Source organism: Lolium rigidum, chromosome 5 (genome assembly GCF_022539505.1).
Source record: "Lolium rigidum isolate FL_2022 chromosome 5, APGP_CSIRO_Lrig_0.1, whole genome shotgun sequence".
NCBI lineage: Eukaryota > Viridiplantae > Streptophyta > Magnoliopsida > Poales > Poaceae > Lolium > Lolium rigidum.
Window position 1 is genome coordinate 2,275,835 of NC_061512.1, and position 20,585 is coordinate 2,296,419.

Consider the following 20,585-nt stretch of genomic DNA (forward strand, 5'->3'; position numbering starts at 1 on the left):
TTTTCTTCTCTATCCCACCTAGCACGCAGTTCAGCCATTAATCTTATATTCTCATTAATTCTAACTTGGATGGCATTTGCTGTAGTAACAATTTTATTATGATAATTCTCATTAGGCAAAACTTTTGATTTCAAAAGATCAACATCAGCAGCAAGACTATCGACTTTAGAAGCAAGTATATCAATTTTACCAAGCTTTTCTTCAACAGATTTGTTAAAAGCAGTTTGTGTACTAATAAATTCTTTAAGCATGGCTTCAAGTCCAGGGGGTGAATTCCTATTATTGTTGTAAGAATTCCCATAAGAATTAGCATAACCGTTACCATTATTATAAGGATATGACCTATAGTTATTATTAGAATTGTTCCGATAAGCATTGTTGTTGAAATTATTATTTTTAATGAAGTTTACATCAACATGTTCTTCTTGTGCAACCAATGAAGCTAACGGAACATTATTAGGATCAATATTAGTCCTATCATTCACAAGCATAGACATAATAGCATCAACCTTATCACTCAAGGAAGAGGATTCTTCAACAGAATTTACCTTCTTACCTTGTGGGGCTCTTTCCGTGTGCCATTCAGAGTAATTTATCATCATATCATCAAGAAGTTTTGTAGCCGCCCCCAATGTGATGGACATAAAGGTACCTCCAGCAGCTGAATCCAATAAATTCCGCGAAGAAAAATTTAGTCCTGCATAGAAGGTTTGGATGATCATCCAAGTAGTCAGTCCATGGGTTGGGCAATTTTTAACCAGAGATTTCATTCTTTCCCAAGCTTGAGCAACATGTTCAGTATCTAATTGTTTAAAATTCATTATGCTACTCCTCAAAGATATAATTTTAGCAGGGGGATAATATCTACCAATAAAAGCATCCTTGCATTTAGTCCATGAATCAATACTATTCTTAGGCGAGAGATAGCAACCAATCTTTAGCTCTTCCTCTTAATGAGAAAGGGAACAATTTTAGTTTAATAATATCACCATCTACATCTTTATATTTTTGCATTTCACATAGTTCAACAAAATTATTGAGATGGGCAGCAAGCATCATCGAACTAACACCAGAAAATTGATGGTTCATGACAAGATTCAGTAAAGCAGGTTTAATTTCAAAGAATTCTGCCGTAGTAGCAGGTGGAGCAATAGGTGTGCATAAGAAATCATTATTATTTGTGGTTGTGAAGTCACACAACTTAGTATTTTCAGCGTTGGCCATTTTAGCAATAGTAAATGAAGCAAACTAGATAAAGTAAATGCAAGTAAACTAATTTTTTTTGTGTTTTCGATATAGCAAACAAGATAGCAAATAAAGTAAAACTAGCAACTAATTTTTTTGTATTTTGATTTAGTGCAGCAAACAAAGTAGTAAATAAAATAAAGCAAGACAAAAACAAAGTAAAGAGATTGAGAAGTGGAGACTCCCCTTGCAGCGTGTCTTGATCTCCCGGCAACGGCGCCGTAAAAAGAGCTTGATGGCGTGTATTTCACACGTTCGTTGGGCAACCCCAAGAGGAAGGTATGATGCGCACAGCAGCAAGTTTTCCCTCGAGAAAGAAACCAAGGTTTATCGAACCAGGAGGAGCCAAGAAGCACGTTGAAGGTTGATGGCGGCGGGATGTAGTGCGGCGCAACACCGGAGATTCCGGCGCCAACGTGGAACCCGCACAACACAACCAAGCTACTTTGCCCCAACGAAACGATGAGGTTGTCAATCTCACCGGCTTGCTGTAACAAAGGATTAACCGTATTGTGTGGAAGATGATTGTTTGCAGAGAAAACAGCAGTAAACAAGTATTGCAAGTAGATTGTATTTCAGTAAAGAGAATTGGACCGGGGTCCACAGCTCACTAGAGGTGTCTCTCCCATAAGACGAACGAGCATGTTGGGTGAACAAATTACAGTTGGGCAATTGACAAATAAAGAGAGCATGACAATGCACATACATATCATGATGAGTATAGTGAGATTTAATTGGGCATTACGACAAAGTACATAGACCGCCATCCAACCGCATCTATGCCTAAAAGTCCACCTTCGAGGTTATCATCCGAACCCCTCCAGCATTAAGTTGCAAAACAACGGACAATTGCATTAAGTATGGTGCGTAATGTAATCAACAACTACATCCTTAGACATAGCATCAATGTTTTATCCCTAGTGGCAACAACGACAACACAACCTTAGAACTTTCTCGTCATCGTCCCGTGTGTCAATGCGAGCATGAACCCACTATCGAGCATAAGTACTCCCTCTTGGAGTTAAAAGCATCTACTTGGCCGGAGCATCTACTAATAACGGAGAGCATGCAAGATCATAAACAACACATAAGCATAACTTTGATAATCAACATAACAAGTATTCTCTATTCATCGGATCCCAACAAACGCAACATATAGAATTACATATAGATGATCTTGATCATGATAGGCAGCTCACAAGATCCGACAATGATAGCACAATGGGGAGAAGACAACCATCTAGCTACCGCTATGGACCCATAGTCCAGGGGTAGACTACTCACTCATCACTCCGGAGGCGACCATGGCGGTGTAGAGTCCTCCGGGAGATGAATCCCCTCTCCGGCGAGGGTGCCGGAGGCGATCTCCAGGATCCCCCGAGATGGGATCGGCGGCGACGGCGTCTCGGCAATGTTTTCCGTATCGTGGCTCTCGGTACCGGGGGTTTCGTCACGGAGGCTATTTGTAGGCGGAAGGGCAGGTCAAGAGGCGGCACAGGGGGCCCACACCACAGGCCGGCGCGGCCAAGGGGGGGGCCGCGCCGCCCTAGGGTTTGGCGCCCCCGTGGCCCCTCTTCGTCTCTCCTTCGGACTTCTGGAAGCTTCGTGAGAAAATAGGCCTCTGGGCTTTTATTTCGTCCAATTCCGAGAATATTTCTTTACTAGGATTTCTGAAACCAAAAACAGCGTAAAACAACGAATCGGCACTTCGGCATCTTGTTAATAGGTTAGTTCCAGAAAATGCACGAATATGATATAAAGTGTGCATAAAACATGTAGATAACATCAATAATGTGGCATAGAACACAAGAAATTATCGATACGTTGGAGACGTATCAGAGGCATGAACCCACTACCGAGCATAAATACTCCCTCTTGGAGTCACAAGTATCAACTTGGCCAGAGCCTCTACTAGCAACGGAGAGCATGCAAGAACATAAACAACACATATATGATAGATTGATAATCAACTTGACATAGTATTCCATATTCATCGGATCCCAACAAACACAACATGTAGCATTACAAATAGATGATCTTGATCATGATAGGCAGCTCACAAGATCTAACATGATAGCACAATGAGGAGAAGACAACCATCTAACTACTGCTATGGACCCATAGTCCAGAGGTGAACTACTCACACATCGATCCGGAGGCGATCATGGTGATGAAGAGACCTCCGGGAGGTGATTCCCCTCTCCGGCAGGGTGCCGGAGGTGATCTCCTGAATCCCCCGAGATGGGATTGGCGGCGGCGGCGTCTCTGGAAGGTTTTCCGTATCGTGGCTCTCGCATCGGGGTTTTCGCGACGAAGACTTTAAGTAGGCGGAAGGGCGGAGTCGGAGGGCCGACGGGGGCCCCACACCATAGGGCGGCGCGGGCCCACCCCCGGCCGCGCGGCCCCGTGGTGTCGGTGCCCCGTCGCCCCCACTTCGTTTCCCTTTCGGTCTTCTGGAATCTTCGTGGAAAAATAAGACCCTGGGCGTTGATTTCGTCCAATTACAAGAATATTTCCTTTGTAGAATTTCTGAAACCAAAAACAGCAGAAAACAACAACTGGCTCTTCGGCATCCCGTCAATAGGTTAGTGCCAGAAAATGCATAATAATGACATAAAGTGTGTATAAAACATGTGAGTATCATCATAAAATTAGCATGGAACATAAGAAATTATAGATACGTTTGAGACGTATCAAAGTACCATATTGGTTGGTATGAGATGACATACAATACAACGCAATACAAGAATACAATGGCCTAAGTGACTAATAAGGAATATGGTAATAATGCACGTCTGGAACATAATAAAGTGTTATTATATTTGTCGTTGGCATTCTACCTAGCCCTTAGGATTTATAATAAAGAACTTAATAATTGTTATTTTGCTCTGGTCAAATGAAAACAATGAGTTGTTCAAATTATGACCTTACTCCATGTACGATGGATAAGTTATTATAAATCTTAATGGTGAAACACACATACATAACACTGACGCTAATATACCGTAAGGCAAATGATTTGAATTCCACTTATTAGTGGAACCGCCATTTAGGTCATGTTAGAAAGGAACGCATGAAGGAACTCCATGTAAATGGATTTTTGGAGTCATTTGATTTTTGAATCGTTTGGCGCTTGCAAATCTTTTCTAAAGAGAATGACTGAAATACCGTTCATAGGACAAGAGTTGAACGGGCAACTAACATAGTGGAAACATACATGATGATGTATATGGTTCACTGGGCATAGTTGTGTGCGGGAGATTCTTCTACTTCATGAAAACTTCCAACAATGAATTGAGTATATATATGTGGATATATTTAATCGATAAGGAAGAAGTTTGAAACATTTGAATGGATTCAAATAAATTTCAGCATGAAGTGGAAATCATCGTAATAGAAAAGTCAAATATCTTTGATTTGATCATGGTGGAAATATTTGAATTACGAGTTTTAGCGAACATCTAAAAGAGTTATGAAATTGTTCTACAACTCACGTTTCTTGGAGTATCATAGTGATGATGGAGTATCCGAGAGACGTATCCAAACCTTGTTGGATTAATGATGATATAAAATGATGCCATTGTAATTTTTATGGATTATGCTTTAGAGACTACCGCTTTTACACTAAATAGAGCATCATCATAATCCGTTGAAATGACACCATACGAGTTATGGCATGGGTATAAACCCTAATAGTCTTTTCTTAAATTTTGGCATGCATAGCATAAGTAAATAGGTTTACAACCAAAATCGGATGAATGTCTTTGTTGGTTATCCCAGAGAATTGATTGGGAATTCTTTCCACTGTGGAGACGAAGACAAAAGTGTTTGTCAATGTTTCTTACTTATTTCCAAGAAATTGTTTCTAGCGAAGTATTTGAGTGGGAGGATAATGGAACTTGATAAGATTTATGAACCTGAGCATGATGATCAGAGTAGCGCAGCATCGGAAATGGTTCCGGAAGCGGCCACGAAGATCATAGCTCCCATGTCTACAAAGTGTTATAGTCATGGAGATCGAAGTAACTATTGAACCTTGTAGATATGGTTTACTTTGTGATCAAATAAATGATTTGTGGACAAAGGATTGATTTTGAACAATGATAAACCAACTACATACAAAGAAGTTATGATGGGCCCTGACTCCGTTAAAATGGCTAAGCGCTATGGAATCCAAGATAGATGAATACTTTTTGAAAGTAAATAGATCTATAAAATTGATGGACTTGGATGGAATATCCTTGAAGAAGCTCGACTTGTCGAAAAGTTGTTTACGACAAAGTTCAAAGAGTTGACTATGATAAGATTAGATCTTTCGTAGCGATGCTTATAGTCTATGTGGATTATTCTAGTAATCGCTACATATTTCTTTTATGAGATATGCTAGTAGGATGGCAAAATACATTACTTAACAGAAGTGTGTATGAAAGTTGTATACAAGATACAACTGAGAGTTTTGCTAGTCCGTAGAATACTAAAAAGGTATACAAACTTCACTGGATGAAGTGAGTATCACGGAGTTGGAATCTTCACCGGATGAAATGATCAAAGAGTTATGATTTCATCAGAAACGATGAAGAGGCTTGCATTTGCAAGAAATTAAGTGGGAGCGCTAAGACATATTTGTAATACTTTATGTAGATGGCATATCGTTGATTATAAATAATGTAATTATATAATTGATTAAAAAGGTTTCATTGAGAATTAACTTCAATGAAAGGATATGAACTGAAACATATTTAGTGTCAAGATCTATGAAGATAGATTGAAACACATAATAAGTTTAAGTTAAAGTACATAGAATGATTATTGAAGTAGTTCAATATAAAAATATTAAGAAGGTGTTCTTTTCCATGTGAAGGTTTAACAAGACTTGAGTGTATTTGACACTCGATGAGTAAAAACACATGAGTGATCACGAATAATATGTAAAAAATCAGATGTCCTGTGCTCTAAAGAGTTAGGAGCATATACCAGAATGATTCATGTGATGATCATTGGACAACAGTAAGAATATCCCTGAGTGCTTTAGAAGAACCAAGGATATATATAGTTTTATATGGGGTAATGACAAACAAATCGATGTAAGGTGTTGCAACGATATTAGTTTGGTCACATATAAAATCTCAATTAGGCTAAGTGTTGATTAAAAGGTAGCACAATGAGCTAGAAGAAATCTATGCTAGATTTAGATGAGTTCTATATATTGTGACGGATTCTACAAACAAAGGAAGAGGATGTCATTGTTTTGACAATGATTGAGGATGTTAAGTCGATAAGTTCTTTGAGAACTTGGTGTAGTTCCGATAGTGTCAGAACTTTGAAGCTATATTGTGTGTGACAATATTAGTGACATATTTCAGACCGCGGTAAGGTTTCACCAGAAGACCAAACATATTTAATGCCGACTCATTTGGAAAATGAGTGATGCGTTGAGACGCAAATGAATTGCAAAATACATACTTTTCTGAGCGTGTCAGATCCGTTGACTAAAACCTCTCCCGTGAGCAAAACATGATTAGCACCAGAAGGCCAAGGTGTTATATCTTTACAAATGTAAACTAGATTATTGACTCTAGTGCAAGTGGGAGACTGTTGAAGATATGCCCAAGAGGCAATAATAAAGTGGTTATTATAATATATCTTTATGTTTATGATAAATGTTTGCATACCATGCTATAATTGTATTAACCGAAACATTGATACATGTGTGTTATGTAAACAACAAGGAGTCCCTTGTAAGCCTCTTGTATAACTAGCTTGTTGATTAATAGATGATCATAGTTTCATGATCATGAACATTGGATGTTATTAATAACAAGGTTATGCATTAGATGAATGATATAATGGACACACCCAACTCAGCGTAGCATAAGATCACGTCATTAAGTTCAAATTGCTATAAGCTTTCGATACATAGTTACCTAGTCCTTCGACCATGAGATCATGTAAATCACTTATACCGGAGGGTACTTTGATTACATCAAACGCCACTGCGTAAATGGGTGGTCATAAAGGTGGGATTAAGTATTCGGAAAGTATGAGTTGAGGCATATGGATCAAGAGTGGGATTTGTCCATCCTGATGATGGATAGATATACTCTAGGCCCTCTCGGTGGAATGTCGTCTGATTAGCTTGCAAGCATGTGAATAGTTCACAAGAGATGATATGCCACGGTACGAGTAAAGAGTACTTGTCGGAGACGAGGTTGAACAATGTATTGAGATACCGATGATCAAATCTCGGACAAGTAAAATATCGCGTGATAAAGGGAATCGGTATCATATGTACATGGTTCAATCGATCACTAAGTTATCGTTGAATGTGTGGGAGCCATTATGGATCTCCAGATCCCTCTATAGGTTATTGGTCGGAGAGGAGTCTCGACCATGTCTACATAGTTCACGAACCATAGGGTGACACACTTAAGGTTTGATGTCGTTTTAAGTAGATATGGAATGTGGAATGGAGTTTGAATATTTGTTCGGAGTCTCGGATGGGATCCAGGACATCACGAGGAGGTCCGGAATGGTCCGGAGAATAAGATTCATATATAGGAAGTCACTTTCCAAGTTTGGAAATGATCCGGTGCATTTATGGAAGGCGCTAGAATGTTCTAGAACCTTCCGGAAGAAATCACCATGGAAGGTGGAGTCCCGGTTGGACTCCACCAACCCTAACCAGCCAACCAAGTGGGAGGGTGGAGTCCATGGTGGACTCCACCTCCTTGGCCGGCCAAGAAAGGGGGGAAGGGGAGAGTCCCTGTCCCTCTAGGTTTCGTCCATATGGCAGTTTTTGAATTGGGGTCTTATTCAGATCTTTGGACAAACCCTTGGGTGTTCCACCTATATAACGAGGAGGAGAGGGAGGGGGCAGCCTACATTTGTCCGCACCACCTAGGGCCCCCAAGGCCGGCGCCCAAGCCCCCTCTCCCAAACCCTAGCACCACTCCCTCCTCCACCTCTCTCCCGTAGCGCTTACGGCGAAGCCCTACCGGAGATCTCCACCACCACCGCCACCACGCCATCGTGCTGTCGGGATTCCGAGGAGGATCTACTACTTACGCTGCCCGCGGGAACAGGGAGAAGGATGTCGTCATGAACACCGAACGTGTGACCGAGTACGGAGGTGCTGCCCGACTGTGGCACCGTCAAGATCTTCTACGCGCTTTTGAAAGCGGCAAGTGATCATCTTCATTAACAACGAGATCTAATCTCGTAGGCTTTGGAAATCTTCGAGGGTTAGTCTCATGATCTTATCGTTTCTCCCATCTTCTAGATTGGATCTTGGCTTGTTATTCGTTCTTGCGGTAGGAAATTTTTTGTTTTCTATGCTACGAATCCCATCACTAACGAACTAGGGGCACGAGAACAGAAAACCCAAATTTATATGGAGCAGCCTGATGGATTTGTAGTAGATGGTCAAGAAGGAAAGGTGTGTAAGTTGTTGAAGTCTTTGTATGGTCTTAAGCAAGCACCTAAGCAGTGGCATGAGAAGTTCGAAAGAACCTTAACCGCTGAATGCTTTGTTGTAAACAAAGCTGACAAGTGTGTATACTATCGCTATGGTGGGGGCGAGGGAGTTATCCTTTGTCTCTATGTTGACATATTGATATTTGGGACCAGCCTTATTGTCATTAAGGAAGTCAAAGAGTTCTTATCTCGTTGCTTTGAGATGAAGGACTTAGGAGTAGCTGATGTAATCTTAAACATCAAGCTTCTCAAGGATGACGATGGTGGGATTACATTGCTTCAATCCCACTATGTGGAAAAGATTTTGTGTCGCTTCGGGTATAGCGAATGCAAGTCTTTTCCAACGCCTTATGATCCTAGTGTGATAATTCGAAAGAACAAAAGAGCTGCCAGAGATCAATTGAGATATTCTCAAATAATTGGCTCGTTTATGTATTTAGCTAGCGCCACGAGGCCTGACATCTCCTTTGTTGAAGCAAATTGGCTCGATTTGTATCAAGACCTGGAGATGTTCATTGTCATGCTCTTGAGAGAGTGTTGCGCTATTTGAAAGGCACTGCGAGCTATGGTATTCACTATACTGGGTATCCGAGGGTACTTGAGGGTTATAGTGATTCCAATTGGATTTATGATGCTGATGAGACTAAAGCCATGAGTGGTTATTTGTTTACACTTGGTGGTAGCACTGTTTCCTGGAAGTCTTGCAAGCAGACCATCTTAACGAGGTCAACAATGGAAGCATAGCTCACATCACTAGACACTGCCATTGTTGAAGCAGAATGGCTTCGTGAGCTCTTGATGGACTTACCTGTGGTTGAGAAACCAATACCCGCAATTCCTATGAACTGTGATAATCAAACTGTGATCATCAAAGTTAACAGTTCTAAGGATAATATGAAGTCATCAAGGCATGTGAAAAGGAGATTGAAATATGTCAGGAAAATGAGAAACTCCGGAGTTATTGCGTTGGATTATATCCAAACGTCTAGAAACTTGGCAAATCCTTTCACAAAGGGTCTATCACGAAATGTGATAGAGAATGCATCGAGGGAGATGGGCTTGAGACCCACACTATGAGTTGCCGGCAGTGGTAACCCACTCTATGTGATCGGAGATCCCGTGAATTAGAGCTGGGAGACAAGTTGTTAGTCAGCTGGGAGGAGAGTATCCCTATACCGAATTTACCCTCTCCGTGAAGATGCAATACTCTCCTGATCTGCATGACAGGTTGATACTTATCTTAATGTGTTCTAAGTGGCTTATTCAAGCAAAGTGTTGTCCTGCAGAACATCTTCTGAAGAACACACCTATGTGAGTCTGATTGTTAAACGTCGCAATCTATGAGAGTTGGGTGCTCTCTAATAAACATGAAAGACCCTAGAGTATGACGTATAAGCTCCACACTGCGAGGAAGCCTCGCGGCAGCCCTGTATCGGCCTAGGTTTTGTGTGAAGCTAGTTCGCATAAAACTTGTAGTTCAAGGTGTAGTCCACTATTCAAGTTGCAAACTAGTGTAACATGAAGTTCTTAATGGAAGTTCAACTTAACAGTCTCCACCGTGCACCGGTATATAAACCAATGATTCTGGAATAATGGTATTAGATGTGCCAATGAGGCTTTGTGGGGGATTGCTAGAATTTTGCCTTGGGCCTTAGCCCATGTTCCAATACAAATTCTAAAATTCTCTTGGGCCATGTGGTAATGGCAAGAATTTAGTCCCACATTGCTAGTTGGGAGAGAGTTGGAGTGGTATATAAGGTGGGCTGTTCTAGTCCTATTAAGTGAGTGAGAAGAGAGAGCCCTCGCGCACTCCTCCTCCGCCGCCGCCCGCCTCGCCTCGCACGCACATCACGACGCGCTGCGCCACAGGTTGCGGGAATCTCGCTGAGCCGAGCTTATCTTTTTGCTATTTGGGAAATTAATTGTATAATCAATTATGAGTCATTAACGGACGCGTTAACGCAGTCGTTTCATTCCGATTTTTCTGGATCGTGAACTCGTACGTGGGCTGCGCCCCACGACCTTCCCGAACCGCACTATATAAGCGCGGACGTAAACCCTAGCCTGTACGAGACACCATATGCGACCGCCTCTTTCCAGTTCATTGCGCCGCCGCCTTCGTTTTCCTCATCCCGTCCTTCGGCATGCACCGAGCGGCTGGACAGTAGGCCTTCGGAACCCTGCCTTTCGTAGACTTGTACGGGTGAGGGGCAATCAGGTTTTTGGGGAGCGCTTACGCGTGACTACTGGCAACACCACATCGTCTGACGACGACTTCCCAAACGACGACTTCTTCCCGGACATCGACAACCTCTTCGGCAACCTCAACATGGGCGACAACCAGGATGCTACTGCCGCCAACATCGCTGCTGCTACGGCTGCTACCGCCAACGCTGGACGGTACACGTTCATGTCCTCCTCGTTTCAGATCTTACTAGATTTTGTAGTACTGCTGTTTGGAATAGATGCAATAGGTTTATCTTGTCTAGATGCTATATGTTCATCTACTATGTTGATATTTATGTAGTCATGATTTATCAAGTATTAGCTCGGATTAATTCATATGATAATTTGCTTATATATTCAACACTGTATGTGGTGGGAGCGTTTTGCCATGATTTGGTCTCTTTGGCTATATATGTAGAATTTACAATGTGTTTAACATAAAATATATCATCTCTTATGCAGGTAATCTACAGATGGACCACTTTGCTCCGTTCATGATCGTCTCTTCAGAGTATGGAGAACCACAACCTTTTTAGGAGGTGTCTACACTTTTAGAGAACACGGCAGTGAATTTTATTATCCAACATGGGTGATAGCATAATGTTAGAATTGGACCTCCACCGCCTTAGGAGTCGATACAGTTTCATGTCGATTTCGTGTATTGAGCTTTTTTTTATGCACTATGGTTGCTAAGTGGCTATGTGCATCTTAATTATGTAGAGACCAGATATAATGTTTAAAAAAATTAAGTAATAGTGTCCTTTATCATAAAAAGTGGAATCAGGTCCAATGCGCGATACTTCCACAGCCTTTTGAAAATTGCTTTCATTGCAACTAAAATTTGTTTCAAACAGCGAAAAACGATCAACAATTATTTTGTTTGGAGTGCCGCAAGAATGTGTGCCCTCAACTCTAATATTTGCTTACTTCCGTGACAGTAGAGACCTATTTTGCTAGTCATGCCAAGTGTTTCCATCATCGCGAACTGGTATTTCTTTGCTTTGATCATGTATCACAACTGAAAGGCTAAACGAGAGAGGATTTGGTACATACAAGGATAGGTGCTTTAGTTCAGGATTGGCCAAATTATGCATCTTACAAGATTCCGCAAAAAATACTTTTTTAGATTAACTGCTGCGTTCTAACATTTCATGGCACACTCAGTTGCCAACAAGTTTACAGTAAACTCCGGTGGTGAAACTAACCAGGCATTGCAGATTTTATTCCCGCGGCCCTCTTTTGCTAAACCATGCGCCACTTCATTGCTGGATTGTCGCACGTGGATTGTCGCACGTGTCTAACCAAGTGATCTTCAAAACCTTACAGCGATGATTCTATTTCTTCTACTAGCGGCCCGTGCAAAGAACAATCCCTGTCACTGCTCCGTAGTTTCACTACAGCAACCCAGACTATCAGTTTCCAAGCATACCTCGCTTAAACCCTTCTCCTTGGCCAGAACTAGAGCTCGGCTCTCTCCGGATCAGTCAGTAAAGTCAAAAATGGCAAGCCCCAGCCAGGAAGTCGCCATGATGATTCTGCAGAACCGCACCACATCCCCCAGTACCCGAATCTGCGGAGAAAGCACTGTCACCGTCTGCGTTAAGTTTATGTCAGCCATCCTAGGGGGGGGAGCCAGCGCTCCATCACTGATGCAGGTTTTGAAGCCCGTGCAGAGATCAATCGCTTCGCAATATCCTGTGGGCCAGGCATCTTCGCCTCCTCCCGAGCGTCATTCCTCGCCAGCCATAGCTGATAGATCGTCATAGTGCCGATAACCATCTCAGTGTCATCCAGATTTCCTAGCCAATCGAGCATCCAACCCTGGAGGCCGCGAGGCCCATGGACCAGTGCCGGAGGGTCACAGAGATTCAGCTTGGATTGCTCTCTGACCAGCTCCATGTCCTCCTCGAGTGAGGGCATCTCCAAAACTTGTGCAGCAGGGATTCGTCCCTGTTGCAGGCTATACATTTTAGAGATAAGTCCATATTAGACCCTTAAATTTGCCCTCTTTGATCTTCCTTTGCTGCAGCTCCTCCCCCACCGACGCCGCACATGTATCTTAGCCTTACCCAGGACATCCGCAGGCCAAAGAGCCAACCAGCCCCTGTGTTCATCAAACGTTAGAGGACGAGCCCGGCCAGACTGGTTCGGCTTAAGCTGTGTTTTCAGATGGTAGTCCGAATTGACACTGAAAATTCCATTCTTGGTGTAGTTCCATGCACTCCAAAAAAATACTTAGATGTGCATCATGTTAGCATCAGCACTAACAAAAATCATGCAAAAACTACAGGAAAGAAGAAAAAAAGACAAAATGATCAACTTACTTAATATGGATATCTCGATTCCCCTTCAGTACTACAAGCATAGGATTCTGGGTGCAAACATCAAACTAATTCAAGCTGATTGAATTATGTGGAGGTTGGTGTGCTCCATCCACCGATGCACTCTAGCCAAGTTCAGTCTATCCACTAAGCAAATAAGTTCGCCGAAAACCCGTCAAATACATTTTGTGTTCATTGCCGACTATTTCAGTTGCAGATGCTGAGCAGGCATTCACTTCCCCATCTCACTGTTGCAATACTGAAGCTTCAACTGGCCGGACAAGGTTGCATGCATCTTGAACGATTCATCACCTGCACAAAGCTGTAGGAATCACATATACATCATACTGTTGCTTTGGTTCCTTATGCAGTGCAATGCAGTAAACTGACACACCCAAAAAATGTAACTTAAATCTCTCAAGGAACAGAGACAGAGCCAAATAACAAGCTGGCCAGGCTTCAATCGCTACAACTCCTAGTATTAACCAGTCTGATGGAAATTCGATAAGCAGGTGGAAACCTGACATGGAATTTAAAAGTAGTTTCAATGAACTGAAAGCACTCAAGTTCCAAGGCATTAGTTTAAAGTTACAACTAAATGACTTCTTTCTTACATATTTGAATATCACGTTCATGAGAATGAAAACAAAGTCAACAGAACAAACTGCTTTTGGGGATGCTAAATGTTTCATTTTTCACCAGCTAAGATGAAATGTGGCGGCCAAGTGACATAGCATACACGTCAGCACCTTACCATGTCAGCAACTTAAGTAAAAAAGCAACCAGAAAATCAGAATAAACTAAATAAAGCAGATTTTTTTAATAATCTGGAACTTTTAAATTTAGAAATAGTCAAAGGGCAATATGGAAAAACGAATTCATTAGTCCACAGTCCACACATCACATGTACCTAAACTCCTTTTAGTGGCCAGTTTTAGTTTTCTCCCCAATGGTTAAACTAGAAAAAGGTTCAAAGAACAATCTTAAAATACATATTCCTGAATTTCCTACAAAATAAAAATTCCTCATAATATTATTATTACTCCGTATTATTATTATTGTTATTTTATCTGCTTTCTTGATTTTCTATTTTTTTAATGAAGTTGCTGACATGAAAAAGTGATAATGTGTAAAAGTGATGCAACATGTTGTCTCAGTCAGCAGAAAACCACTTGAGATAGGGCCAAGGGGTAAAATAAATTGATTCAAGAGTTCAAGGTTTAAAACAACCCGTCAGAGTTCAAGGTTGATTACTGAACTTCTGCAATTAATAGCTGAGGTTAAAAAGTGGAGTTTTTATGTTGGTTTAGTGAAACCTACTTGATATTTGCAAAACTTTATATGCATAATATTCATTAACTGTCAGGATCAATAAAATTAAAACAGATATTTTGGTGGAGAATTATTCATTAAAGATTAATTTGCAGAAGCACTATGATCAGATTGTGTTGCAGTTTGCTATACAACGCAAAGAACAGCTAGATTCAGAGGCATGAAACTTAACCTGCACGGTAATGCGTGAGTAGATGTTCCAGACATCAAATGTTATTACCTCAAGCACCCTAGCGCTCAGAAAAAAAGAGCAATTGGCAAAGTCAACACCCAAATTTTCACCCTCATAACTCTTCAAGAAAATTTTACAATGCAGACCTCTGTTGAAATTGAGCACCACGAGCCTGTTGACCAGGCCTTCACCAGGTCGAAATTTGCACCACAAACACACGATCCAGTGTTTGCTGGTTGTTTGCACACTCCAGACTCCACTTAACATGCGAACCAAATCCTAGGTGACCATGAAACACACATACGCACATCTCAGATTAGTGAATGGGAACCAATGTGAACTCATTGTCAGCAGAAAAAGGGAACCAGAGACATGAAGAGCAACCATAGTTAATAATAACCTATAATGATTCGCAACAAAGAGTTATAAAACTAAAATACATGGATAATGTAGTAAGAGGCACCATTCTGTGCATGCCACCATATATTTCAATGCTTAAGCAGAGAGCAATTCCAATTTTTCTTTGTACACATGAGTTGATGACTTTCTCTCGACGCCATGGATAAGCACATCTGAAGTTAATAACTAACTCAGCTGTTAATATGCGAGGATGGCATATACTTTCAAATTAACTTGATCCAAAAAAATTAAGATACCTGTGGGAACTCAGAAGCAGAATGATAAACAATTCAACTTGGCAGGTAGCAAGAATGTTGTTCGCGGTGCATGATAATAGAACAAAGATTACGGGCACATATAAGAAAGATAGGGATAAAGGATAGTTCTTGAGCAGAGCAAAGATAATAGATCAAAATTATCAAAGAAAACAGTCACACATCCAACCGACGGAACATGATTATCTGTGCAGGTAGGTAAGCAGCAGAAACTTTTTATTATGTGAATAATCACAAGTAATGAAAGCGCACTATGATGTACTGAAATCCCAAGATGTATCATCCTAACCAAAAACACTGGGGTACCCCCCTCAGCTCTATGGCAGTCAAAATCTACTTCACCTCAAGCTAACTAGCTGTAGATTTCTATAACACCAATCTATGGCAAAGGATTGCTCACTCTGCGAACCATAACAATTGATGAAGTTCTATGAGAAAAATAGCTGCTGCCATTTAGTTGTCAAGAAGGTGAGAAGTGATCTTCTCGTATTGCCTGGCATAGTCGCACCCCAGTAACTGAGCATTAGACTGTACGGCTGTGCAAAGATCTAGCAGTGAAGCTTGGTAGGAGCAGCCTAAATCTGAAGCAATGCCATTATTCCTCCCACCATTTGCGGAAGCAGCAGCACCACTCCCATTAGCTTCACGCGTCCTAGTTGTGTTTCCTCTTGCTTTGGCAACACCCAAACAAGACTTGAGCATCTGACTTATGTACACATTCAGCCCAGAGTTCAGCAAATCAGCAGAGTCTAGGGATATGCTAAGGCCTTCGGCCTTGAGCTTATTCTCAAGTAGCTTCGACAGGTACTTTGTATCTGGCAATTCACCATTGCTGTAGCAGACCTCTGAAGCATAAGAGGTCGGAGGCTGAGGATTCTGAGCCTTGGGGGGGATGCCCAGCGGAGCCCTGATCGGGCTCTGACTCTGCACACACACTGGGCTTCCCCTGGCTTGGTCAACCTCCTCACCTTCCTCCACAGACACAAACTCCCCGGCCCCTGGATGGCCAAGAGGGGACTTTCCAAGCGGACTCGGCTTATCTCCGAACCTCCTGTCCCGGCTACCCACCGGCCGCACCCTCCTCGCCAGCGGCACGCCACTTGCCAACGGCCCGTTCGTCACGGTGCTAGTCTGCGAATTCCCGGTGGGCGTCTGCCTGCTGGGCGGCGGCCCCAGCGACATACAAGCATTGCCGAGGATCGACCGGACGAGGAAGTTGTGAAGCTTAATGTTCTCCTTCCCCAGTGCAGTCACACAGATCTTGTCAAACTCGCTCTTGCCAAGCTGAAACCCCAGGAACTTCTTCAGGCTGTGGAAGTAGAGGTCGGCGCGCTGGTGGCCGATCTTCCTGACTAGCCGAGACTTTATCTCGGCCGTGTCGACGCGAGCAACTTTCCTGGAGGGCTGCATCTTGGAAGGAACCACGCCAAATGTGGCAGCTCCCAGAAGACGAGAGCAAACCCTAGCTGCTCGCCCCCGAACACCCGCGTGGAGCTCCGGCAATCCCCCGGAGCGCTGGCGGCAGGAAGTGCCCTGGAAGCGGGAATCTGCGTAATAATCAGATCAAGAAGTAGAGTTAGAACGAAGATTTTGCTACGGGTTGCTCCGTGATCTAAAACAATGTTTGGAGCAGCAACAGGTTTCTACTCCAAAACAAAGTTTCCAGCAAACCCATTCTCGGCGAATCAACAATCCAGAGCAAACCCGCGTCGAATTGTACGGACTCGACGAACTCGCGGGCGAAATACGATCGAACCAGCGCCTGATTCCCTCGATGAAAAATTTGGGATTAGGGGGAGGAGGCACTGACCTTGATCGGAGAGGACGGACGCCCGAGCCCGAATCCGACGAACCGAATGCGAACTCGGCGATAGAATGGATTTTGTTTTTTTGGTTGTGCTGCGGCCGCCGCAATTGGGGAATTTTTCTCCTCCCAAATTTATTCCCGTGGTGGCGACGAACAGAAGAGCAGTGTCAATTTGGACTCCCGGTCTAATGTCTGGCTGACTGGCTGGGCCCGCGCATCATGTTGAAGCGGGTGCTGCCGCCAGAGTGGGCTCGCATTCTTCGTTTGGATTGCCCGGGCCGAGACTTGCTCAAACCTGGCCAAGGGGCCGGCCCACGGCACGGCCCGGTCCGATAAGGAGTTACCGTGCCTGGCACGGCACAGCCCACTAGGAAGACACTAAGATAACGGGCCGTGCCGTGCCCGCACGTGGGCTTGACATACAGGCCCGGGCATGGTCCCTTTGCTTATCGTGCCGGCTCATGGCACGTTAACATTGTTGGGCCGTTTGGCACGTTGTGTCTGTTTTGGCCCAAACTGGTTGAGAAAATTTGATAAATTTACAGAAATATATGAAAAATGTGTCTAATTGTTGTATGGGATTTAAAAGAAGCTTTATTAATGGATGCCTCATCAAAACCTTCCATCCCATAAGGGAAAAGAGTACAAATTTGTGGCAATGTGAAATGAGAGGGGTGAGCTGCTCTTTTTATAGCAAAAATTTGCCCAAATTCGACCAAAATAGGTTTTCCAACGGCTAGAAAATAAAAAAAATGCCCCATACGGTCATATTCCGGCCCAAATCTGGTCTCTCCCGCCTAACGGGTCGTGTGCCGTGTCGTGCTTAACGGGCCGCGTGTTGTGTCTAGCCCGCCCACCACTTACAGTGTCGTGTCGTGCCGGTACACGGGCTTAGGGTGGCGGCCTAAGCATGACCCTATACGGGTCACGGGCCGGGCACGACCCATTAAGGGTGTGTTTGATAGCCCGGGGCTACTCAGAAATTCTCCTCCCAACCGAGATTTTGAGGAGATACGGTGTTTGTTAGACCGGCTCGTGCCATCTCCACACTGCTGAGGGCATACGAAAAAGGGCTCAGAGCCGGGACGAGGAGCGAAGCCCAAATCGAGCTTCGCTGCTCATCCGGGATGAGCTAATCCCGCAAAGCACTGTAGCAGTGGCCCGCCCACCCCCCAGACCCCCACCCGGCACGTCATTTCCCCCCACTCTGCGCGTCTCCTCTCTCTTCTCGTGGCTCCTCATCGGCAACCTCCACACATGGATGCGCCGGCCACGCGCAGACGACCTCATCCGCCTGGAGCGCCACCACCGTCTCCTCCAACTCCACACCTGGATGCGTCGGCGGCCACCACGCGCGCGCCTCCTCCGCCTGGAGCGCAACGGCCACCGCCGCCTGGAGCGCCACGGCCACCATGCGCGCGCGCCTCTGTGAGACCACTCGGCGTCGCCTCCTTGCTCCGCCACTGACGCGCCCCGAAGTCCGCCAGGAAGCACCGCCCCACGAGCCGCCGGAACAGCCACGCCCGCCAGGATGCGCCGGTATGGCCGCCACCTATGGCCGGAGCATCTTCCTTGATGCAGTGGTTGGATGAACCAGGGACCCGATTGCTTTTTCTTTTTTCGTCTAGGGACTTTTGCGTAAAAATCTCCACTCAGCACTATCTCAGCTCATCCACACACCAAACAACATCTCAGCTGAGCATCTCTTCCCAGATACAGGCTACCAAACAAGGCACAAAATCTCAACACATCATATCTAAGGTCAGCATGTATGAGGTGGGAAAGACATGTTGAGGTGGCCCGACCTACCAAACACACCCTAAGCCACGTGTTGGGCCGGCCCGTTTCGGGCCGAAGCACGCGTTAATCGTGTCGGCACGCTAAAGGCACGGCCGGTTTGCCAGGTTTTGACTTGCTACGTTGTGAATGTGAGTACAATTCCTTGATTTATTTTTGCGGGGTAGATTCCACGTAGGGTACCTGTCGATAAAACCTTTTCAGCAGCTTATTACTACTGTTGGACGTAGATCGCCAGGTAAACAAAGTAAACCACGATAGTGGAGTTTGGCCATTAAATAATTTGGGATGCTAAGAAATGTATTCTTATCATCCTCAGGAGGCAGATATATGTTCCTAACCTTTATATCAGATTCAGATATACATGTTTACAACATTGCTAGCAAAATGTACAAGTGTTGTACAAGTTTACTCGAGAGCACAAGGACAGGCAATATCAAATATCTTGTAGTAGTCAAGGATAGTCCAGTCCTCTTCTTAGATTAAACTACGTAGCTGAAGGTAAAATAATAATAGTCAAAGTGGGTTTAAGCGTTTAGCCCTCCTGCCGGGTGGACGCTTCCTTCGTCTTCATATGTCTTGCTTGGCTTCGTCTCGAACCAAGGAGCCACTTTAGCAGGAAGGTGATAGGATTATACATGCACCTTCTCAAGGTTATAGGAATCTCTTTTAATAATGAAGCAATGGAGAATGGAATAGCGGAGTTAACCCTATTGTCAAAGTGGTTAACTCCTTCACTAAACTTGAGTCAACAAAGTTCAAATTCTTCTATAAATTTGTATGAATCTATTACTAATGTTATTTCATCTGTAAGTCTACCTGTATTTGGTTTATTCATAGCATATCACTATCACATAGCTAATACCTTAATTTCACAGCAGATCACAAGCAAGGAGGAGAAGGACAAGCACATCACCAGCCAATCCATCACAGAAGCAAAACCTCTACAGCAACAAACATCTAGGAGCTGGAGTGAGGTATAACAAAGATTCATGAGCAAGCAATGGTTTTGCTCATATTTCACAGCATATGCTGTCGTCGTGGTGAACGAGCAGATGCCATAGGATGGCTTAAGTTGGGGCCGAATGGACGTATGAGGATTCGGGGGAGGGTTTGCGATTAGATGGGAAGAACTTCCGGATGCTTTCCTCAAGAACACAACCAAAGGCCGGTATGCAAGAAGAGAGACAAGAGGAAGAACTCTTTACTAGATCGCTAGCTTCATTGATCTCAACATGGTTACAAGTTTCTCGATACTAATCGATCTCTCTATGGTCTCGCGCCTGTAGGAGGCGGTACCCCTCTCCTTATATAGGGGAGAGGGTGGCTTACACTGGAAGACACCCTAATGGCATCTTTGACTAGACAAACTACTTTACAAAGCTACTTTAATCATAGATGACACCGGAGTCCTCTTTAATCGGGGCGCGACGTCCTCCGGCTTCTTTGACCGTCACTCTTCTCTTTATCGTCAGCCCTTCGTCAAAAGTTACTTTGCTTAGCTCATCTTTGTCTTCTAGCTGCGGAGAGAATCTTTG

General features: G+C 43.6%; 1 protein-coding gene across 1 annotated transcript; it reads right to left on the bottom strand.

Annotated features, from left to right (window-relative positions):
* Positions 1–15,648: 15,648 nt before the first annotated feature.
* On the bottom strand, positions 15,649–17,425 carry LOC124653953. The gene is made up of 2 exons (XM_047193008.1): positions 17,254–17,425; positions 15,649–16,990 (listed from the first exon to the last, which is right to left on the bottom strand). Exon 2 carries the CDS (start codon positions 16,851–16,853, stop codon positions 15,897–15,899), a length of 957 nt encoding a protein of 318 aa, XP_047048964.1. The 5' UTR covers positions 16,854–16,990; positions 17,254–17,425; the 3' UTR covers positions 15,649–15,896.
* Between the last annotated feature and the right edge of the window lie 3,160 nt (positions 17,426–20,585).

Coding starts and splice junctions, on each gene's coding strand:
- LOC124653953 (XM_047193008.1), bottom strand. CDS start 16,853: ATGCAGCCCTCCAGGAAAGTTGCTCGCGTCGACACGGCCGAGATAAAG.